This window comes from Berghia stephanieae, chromosome 7 (assembly GCF_034508935.2).
Source record: "Berghia stephanieae isolate SIO BIC M18660-M18661 chromosome 7, UCSD_Bste_1.3, whole genome shotgun sequence".
Taxonomy (NCBI): Eukaryota; Metazoa; Mollusca; class Gastropoda; order Nudibranchia; family Aeolidiidae; genus Berghia; species Berghia stephanieae.
The window spans coordinates 53,521,788-53,530,807 of NC_088366.1; the positions used below are offsets into that span (position 1 = coordinate 53,521,788).

General features: G+C 32.6%; 1 protein-coding gene across 1 annotated transcript in view; it reads right to left on the bottom strand.

The window, feature by feature from the left end:
- The window catches only part of LOC144976584 (T-cell immunomodulatory protein-like), a 25,900-nt gene extending 19,592 nt beyond the window's left edge, over positions 1–6,308 (bottom strand). The window contains exons 1-7 of the mRNA XM_078920879.1: positions 6,191–6,308; positions 5,780–5,929; positions 4,733–4,838; positions 3,941–3,984; positions 2,647–2,725; positions 1,479–1,600; positions 831–913 (exon numbers count right to left, since the gene is read on the bottom strand). Of these exons, the coding sequence (XP_078777005.1) occupies positions 831–913; positions 1,479–1,600; positions 2,647–2,725; positions 3,941–3,984; positions 4,733–4,838; positions 5,780–5,875 (530 nt within the window). The 5' untranslated portion in view covers positions 5,876–5,929; positions 6,191–6,308. The remainder of the gene's footprint in view (positions 1–830; positions 914–1,478; positions 1,601–2,646; positions 2,726–3,940; positions 3,985–4,732; positions 4,839–5,779; positions 5,930–6,190) is intronic.
- Between the last annotated feature and the right edge of the window lie 2,712 nt (positions 6,309–9,020).

Consider the following 9,020-nt stretch of genomic DNA (forward strand, 5'->3'; position numbering starts at 1 on the left):
GGGGGGGGGGGGGGGGGGGGGGAGGTATAGGTAAGGGGGGGTTTTTCGGGAAACTTTTTTGTCAATAGTACAGAGGGCCAAGTATTAAGGCTTTTGCACTTTTGGGCCAAAAGGGTTCCCAAAGTAGGGAGCCCCGCATCGGGGACTTTAGCTTTTTTCCCTTGGGGCAAAATTACAAAACCCCCAAAATTTTTGGCTCATTTTGGGACAACATGGTTGTTTCCCCTATTGGCATCAGACTTTTTTTAAATTTGGTTTTTTTTTATCTATATACCTTCAGGGAATGCCTATGTGACGGGACCCTGCGCGAAAGGGCAAAAAACCCTTTTTAAAAAATCTTTACATTCTCTAATAATCTAAACAAAGAAATTATTGATTGGTTTTGTTTTCTTTTTACATTTGTCCAATCAAAGATCTTGTTTGTTTCTTTTTTTAGTTTTTGTAAAACTAAAGTCTATCGTTGTAGAAAAAAAAAAAGTTTTTTTCAACAAAATGTCAAGTTTTAAAAAGGATTCCAAAATAACAAAAATTGTCAAAAATCCCTGAAATGAGTTGCCAAGAATAAAACATTCATAATAGAATTATTCTAAATAAGATTAAATCAACATTTATTTATTTGCAGGTCAGATAACTCAAATTGCGATGGGCTTGTTGTACTGGAAATACTCTCACACCAACACATAAAATTGTCCATTACATATAAAATCAAGCCCAAATTTGAATTTGATTATCAGACCTGCAAACATGTGCGTTTAAGGTGAAATCATCATTATCCAAGAGACCATAAATGTTTGAAATAAATTTGAATGAAACAAAGGGAGGTCACTAACTTGCTTGGTTCTGACACGGGGTAAGGAATGACGATGATTTGAGAGTTTGGGATGAGAGTTGACCACGTGTTTCGTCTTGGTTTCTGGATTGAAATAAAGGAAAAAGTTTTACAGCATCTGCTCAATCTTTTGTCGTACAAAAATATATAAACTATATATAAAATATGAAAGTATAATAAGTATAATAATAATAATAATAGTAATAATAATAATAATAATAATAATAATAATAATAATAATAATAATAAACATAAGATGATGATGATAATAATAGTAAAAATAATAATAATGATAATAATAATAATAATAATAATAATAATAATAATAATAATAATAATAATAATAATAATAATAATAATAATAATAATATAAAAATAAAAATAATAATAAAAATAATAATAATAATAATAAAAATAATAGTAATAGTAATAATAATAATAAAAATAAAAATAATAATAATAATAATAATAATAATAATAGTAATTAATAATAATAATAAATAATAATAATAATATATAATAATAATAATAATAATAATAATAATAATAATAATAATAGACATGATTATCTTTTTTGAAAATGATGGCTTGACTTGAAATTTTTTTTAAAAACAACAACCGATACAACAGTTCCCTCTTTTATCTTTACCTTTCCATTAGGGTACGGGATACCCACTTCCAACTCATCCACAAAATTTGGCGTCTGCCCGAGACCAAATACGACGAATGGGAGTTGAAGGGAGAAATAGGATGACTGGGAAAGCTGGGAAGCTGGGGAAAAATAAACAAAAACAAGGATATTCTCACGTTTTATCTCATCAAAACTGGAACATCAACATTGCTACAAATAAAAAAAACGACAAAAAGAACCCCCCCACCCCCCCAAACAAACAAACTAACAATAACAGGACAAACAATTTTCTTTTTTCTTTAAATAAGCTTTTACATGGTGCAATACACAAGATCATGTGATCAAAGGGCTTTTAAAAAAAAACCTATAAAAATTTGAGCATTTATATAACGCAATATCCACTAAAGGTGCTCAAAGCGCTTCACAAGGGGTTCCTAACCTAGAGCAACACTGAACATGAAGGACGAGGCATGATGCCTGTTAGGCAATGTTACATTTTTTTCTGACAGACACAAAGCTGTGAAGCACCAGGTACTCATTTTACACCAGAGTACATTGAGAGAAAGAGAGTAAAGAGTCTTTTCCAAGGACTCAACTATGCACCCCTTCAGAGCAATACTCAAACCCTGGACCTTCAAATCCGAAGACGAGTGTAATACAACAAGACCACACTAAAATAAGTGATCACTATAATTAGCTAAACAATGCTAACCATTACTGCTAAGCATTTTAAAAAATGGGAAGAAAAAAGAAATCTTCCAAAATGGTAACACATTACTTAAGTCCGAAACCAATAAAAAGGTGAGAGGGAAGGGGGCTAGATGAGATGGCAGAGTGGATAAGACATTGCATTGTGCCCCTGAGATCCTGGGTTTTAGCCAATTTCGTTCATTTTCCTTAGCAAGATTATTAACCCCCAAATTGCTCACTTTGGACACTATGGGTGATTCAGACATTTTATTGGATGAATTATCTTCTATCCTTTCATAGAATGCCTAGGATGTGACATGTAACAATACTAATGAAAGACTGTTCCCATACGAAGCCTCTCCATTTTCACTCTTTCGTTAGTATTTTCACTATCACAGGCTTCAGACAGCCCCTACCGTTTTCTACTGATATGTAACAATGCCGTGCAAAAGGGCTTAATTTTCATGTCAATGTCGTTTACTGTCCAGATACTCACCCATGCCAATTTGTTCCCCACCAGTCGGTGTGGTGCTCTCAAACTTTACTACAGGACCCACTTGGTTGACACCGTATGGCTGAGAAAAAAACAAACAAACAAAAAAAACAGATGCAAATGTAGCTGTTTAAAGTTCCAAATTGAAAAAAAAAACAATGATAAATTGAATTAAATTGAGCTTTTTTATATAGCGCAATATCCACTAAATGTGCTCAAAGCGCTTTACAAGGGGTCCCTGACCAACAACAACATTTAACATTTAGGACAGGACATGACGCCTGTTAGGCAATGTTATAATTTTTTCGGACAGAAACAACGCTGTTAACAGCCAGGTACTCATTTTACACCTGAGTACGGTGAGAGAATGTGAATAAAGAGCCTTCTCCAAGGACTCAACTATGCGCCGAGCGAGGCTCGAACCCAGGACCTTCCGATCCGAAAGCGAGTGTCATACCACTAGACCACATAGCCGCATAGAGTAACATAAAACTCTGAAAATGTGTATAAAACAGGCTGATTTTATTTTTTTCTTCTAATTTTCTTTCTGCTTTGCCTGAAATCTGAGGTTCGATCCCCAGCCTCGGCAGGCTGATTCTTCGGGAGTATCTATCTTTTCTTTTTGTATTTTTCTTTTCGCCTCATCTATCACTTTTTACACATCTTTTCAGATATTTCCTCTCACAACAATGTTTGCTAATTTGTCAAAAAAGCAGTAAAGAAAGATTCAAATTCATACACAAAGTGAACGTTTTGGTAAAGAGCCATTTACAATGACTCAACAATGCGCTGAGCGAGGCTCGAACCCAGGACCTTCTGGTCCAAAAGCGAGTGTCATACCACAAGACCACATAGCCGCTTTACATGGGTGCCAGCAGGAAGAAATGCTGAAACCTGAAACTACAATCTTGACACTTTGCCAAACATGAAAATGTTCCTGCTGAAAATGCGGCCTAAACTAGTAGGCCTAGACATGCGCATAGGTCTACGTTTTGAGAAGTCAAGGCTGTAAACACGGGGTTGGACAGGCCGAGGCCTTGACCAAAGAGAGTTCCGGTTTCACGAATCTACCTCCATACACTGAAAAGGTGGCCGAATCACGTTTTCGAATTTTTACAGATGCAATTAGGTCATTTTACTCAAAACACTGAAACCGGAGGTATTTGACTTCGCGATACCCATGCCGCTTTATAAAATAAAGTATGAGGAACTGATAAGGACTTTTTAAAAATAATCAATGTACTGATATAAAACTTAGTAGGTAGGGTAGAAATAATTCTGATAAGACGAGACATACCGTGTTTCCTGAGGGGCAGTTTTCATTGCACAGACCACTCACAACTGAAATGGGGAAATTCAAACAAATAGCAATTGAGTCAGGTGTGGTGAAATCATACAAATATCATAATTCATGATCATTTTAACAACAACAATAACAAATAATAATAATAATAATAATAATAATAATAATAATAATAATAATAATAATAATAATAATAATAATAATAATAATAATGATAACAATAATAATAGCAATAATAATAATAATAATAATAATAATAATAATAATAATAATAATAAAATAATAATAATGATAACAATAATAATAGGAATAAATAATAATAATAATAATAATAATAATAATAATAATAATAATAATAATAATAATAATAATAATAATAATAATAATAATAATAATAATAATAATAATAATAATAATAATCTTTTTCTTTCAGCTTATCCCGCACTTTGCAGGGTTGCCATAATGAATGCCACATCTCCACACATCTCGGTTCATAGCATCATCATCCTCCAAGCCTAGTTTTTTCATATCGTCCTTTACCCTATCCAACCATCTAGTCTTTGGGTTATAATAATAATAATAATAATAATAATAATAATAATAATAATAATAATAATAATAATAATAATAATAATAATAATAAAAAAAATAAAAAATAATAATAATAATAATGATGATGATGACAATAATAATTTCCTTTCTTACATACCATGTGCAGGAAATAAATTCTTATACATAACCAACAAAAGCAATCCCACTTCAGAGCTATATATATATTTAACTCACCGACAACTTTTAGAAAACTGGCATCACTGGTAAAATCCTGCTCCACAGCTCTTATGACAACCTTGTCTTCATGGTTTTTCTCTGTCATCAAAATGTCTAACACTCCCTGGGAATATATAACCACATAATATTAATGTAAACATAAATAAACATTATGTCTACAGAGTCACTTTCAATCGTCTTATCATAACGTAACAAATACTTAACAGAAACTGTATTATTGAGGGTTGTGAGTAATTCAAATAACTTTACTGATGATGGAAAATTGATGTTGCTGAATTTGCTCGACTTATCTGCAGCCTTTGATACAATTGATCATAAGATTTTGATAAAAGGCTGCAGGGTGTATTTGGTATTACTGGCAGTGTACTCGATTGGTTTCAGTCTCTTCAGTTTCTTGCAGACAGATACCAGTTTGTCTCCATTGATGGTGCTCAATCTGAGCAACAACTGTTCTTATTTGGGGTTCCTCAGGGATCTGTCGTCATGGTTAGCATATCAGAGCATAGTTCTCTTGTGTTTGTTGCTTTTATTTAAATAATTCATTCACTTTAGCATTTTACAATATAGACTCACTAAATATATCCTGCTCAGGGCAAAAATGAACATCTAAAAAAAATCTCAACAAAAAGAAATTTTAGAAATGAAAACTAATGATGCCTAAAATTTAAAGTAACCCAAAGACTGTGTCTACTATAAGACATGTCACTATGAAATGAGACCTTTGACCAGATCAGAACTGATAAGTGTATAAACTTTTATAAATGCTATTCGTGTATTGGTCTTGACATACAATCGTAATTGATGAAGACATTCCATTCCTAAGGAACTGTATTAAATTAGAAGACAGAGAAGATTTTTTCTTGTTAAAAATAAAACATGCTTTTAGGGATCAGCTTCTAGCACATTATAAAGTATTTTTACAAATATTTCTTGATTTGAATCTGAGACTCTCAACGATTTAAGTTGAAGATAAAACAAAATTCAAGAGTCAAAGTAAAAAAAAAATCCAAAAAAATCACCACAATGGATAAAAAAGAGCCTCACATTTTCTTTGATGTCAAAAAACGTTGCTACTCCAGGTTTCCCTTCTGAAGAGGTCTTGATGAGTCGATTCGAAATGTGCGAGAGAATCCATCGCATTTCTTGGAGTCACACTCCACGTTGTACAACAAATGGGTTGATAATTGGTCCTGGCTGATGAAATGAAACAAAAAAAAAAAGTATCATAGATGAAAGCATGATCTAAGAAGACAGAATCGGCCCATCGCTAATTAAAGCGATTCTCTCTTAATATTTATTTTCAAAAAGAATTTATCTACCTCTCACTTCAGATTTTTTATGAAACTTGTGAAAACATAGCTATTCGAGAACGCTTTTGAGCAGTAACAGTTTTTATATTATAATTTCTGAATGTTAAAAATCTCCAATAAAAAAATATAAGCTAACAAAACTTACTCATTCTTTAAAATGGCGACAGCATCTGGATATCCATCCAAATTAAAATCTCCAATACGCAACGCAATGGGCAAGTCAAGCCAATCAGTGACCGACACCGAATTGGGAAAGGAGAGATTGGTATCTTTGTCCAGTTTGAAATCCATATGCAGGTGGTGCCATTTACCTGTTGTGTACTGAAACGATAATCACAATGAAATGCATTGTCAAAAATAAAATACTACCTATGGAACGAAAATACTGAAATATTAAACAAACAAAAAAATATGTCTGTTCACTTAGAAATTTTTGTCCAGTTTGAACTCAATATCCAGATGGTACAATTTACCTGGTAGTGTACTGAAAAGAATTAATTATGAAACGCATTTCTAAAAATTGCAGACAACACAGAGAAACACTGAAATATTAAAATAAAAAATAAATATGTCTTTTAACATTGGTTTTTATTTTGTTCAGTTTGAAAATCCACATTCACATGTGCCATCTACCTGTTGTGTACTGAAACAATAATCATAGTAATATGCATTTTTTAAAATTGCAGACCATGTCAAGAAACACTTGAATACTAAAAATTAACCAATTTACATTATGTCTTTCCCCGTGTGGTGACCGGGGTCCCTCAACTGAGAGGGTCAAGAATAGCCCAACGCCAAGCCAGCGTGCCGTTAAAGGCGACTAATGGTGTGTGATTCCCCCATCTTTAAGTCACCTGGTCCTCCAGGATGGGGGTTGACAAAGGGTTAACTCTCCTTTCCGTTAAAGTCAAACCGTTACAGAAATGCAGACAGACAAACCAAATCCTTTTTTAGCTTGTTAGCTCAGGATAGAGAAGGATGGAAACTGTTTGTCTGTGGCCTATACCCTGACCCAGGGTGAAAAAGGCAATGATGATGATGACATTATGTCTTAATTTTTTTTTCTTCCAAATAATCATAAATCAAATGATGACAAAATTCACGGATCGTCAAAGTTCAAGTTATTATTAAACTGCTAGAATTGGTGGACTGTAAAAGATTTTGAACAAAAATGAATATAACAGCTTCCAAAAAGAATAAAATACTCAACAGGGATGCTTCGAGCTCAAAACCCTTCCTCAGACAACAACAAAAAAGTTGGAGGGTCAATTATAAAATAGTTTCAAAACAAAATGAATTTTTCGTAATGGTGAGGAGGATCTTCAACACAACAGAGTCAAATACCATTACTGAAAAGAACTGAAATAAGGAAGAATACAGCAGCTTTAATACAGAAAAATATCCCCTTTCAGAACTGTTTCCATTCTCAATTCATTATGAAGCCATCAACAATTCCAATTTGGTTCTATTGAGCATATGAATCCTTCTCTAAAACATTGTTCTTTGTTAAGCTAGTATATCAATATTGTGTATTATTCCAGCCCTTACATTGGAAAACCCTATCATTTATTAGTAAATACGTAATCGTTGAATAATACGTTGAACGCGATGAATACAAATCTTATTCAACGATTGCAGAATATTATGAAATAAGGTGCATAAAAACAGCTGATTGGTAATTTTAAATAAACTTGTGGTGCACATGTACGTTTTTATTTTTGGGTCAAATTGTCATTCAAGCAGAAGGAGAAAAATACAAATTATGGTGAATAGAAGTATTAATAACCATATCATTTGGTCACAAATTATCTAATAATCTTACTTGGAGGGACAGAATAAACGTATTCTTTCATTTCTTTGTATTTATTAAATCGTTATATTTTTATTGTGCAACAACACACACTCGAAAGTTCATTGTGTTATTGGGCACGATAAAAATAACTCGTTTAATAAATACAAAGAGATGAAAGAATCGTATATTGTATTTGTTTTTTGTTTTTCATTTTCTGTTCAATCACTAAGCACCATTATCAAGCAGTCAAGAATTGACCTTCACAATTTAGCACTCACCTTGTTTGCTGACCACACAAAGACAGCGCTGTTCTTGCAGTTCTTATCCAAACAACCCGGTAGAATAATATTCAGCTCATGATTCCCGCCTGAAATTAATTACAGAATCAATCGTCAATTCCAAGCAACTTTTTAAAAAAGTCCTTAGTATTTTATCACCAGGCTAGTTCAACATAAGATTTAAACACTGAAATTGAAATTTAGTTTTTCAATCAAATTTCAGTAGGCTTCAACAGTCGTGACGTCACTTCCATCGTAATGACACATAGTAACTTAGTAACTGGTTCTAAACTATCGGAAAAATAATGGACGCCCTATGAAATAGTTCTCCGACGAGCATAAAAGTGTATCCAGGGGAGAAAAACATTATAAATCTGATCATGTTTGACTTTTATACATTCTGATCACGTGGCATGTGAAAAAGTTCTAGCCACATGAAGAATTAAAAGTACTGATTTTCTTTGTTTAGAACCAAGCTGCTAGTTGCTGGACGGACGTGACATCAGGCTATTGAATCCTATTGTTCAGCTTTTACTGTTAAATCAATCACCTCCACAGTTTCAGAGAAAATATGAAGTGTTTGATACACGATAAAACCAAATTTACAAAAGACAAACCTTAATAATTGTCTTGTAAAAATAAGTAAAATATCTTTTTAAAAAAATAAAAAACAATTTTCAGATGAACTCGAAATTTGAGTTTATGCATTAACCCTCTCCTTATTAACTATAGGAAAATCGTCACATTCGTTACGATACAACCAACATTTTTCTTATTCAAATTTCTTTTTGCATTATAAAATTTAAAGAAAATGAACAGTGTGTTTGTAGAGCATGTTTTGCTAAAGAAAATTTGTATCGCAAGAACTTACTGCTAATGTGTCTGAGTGATAAAAAATCTATTTT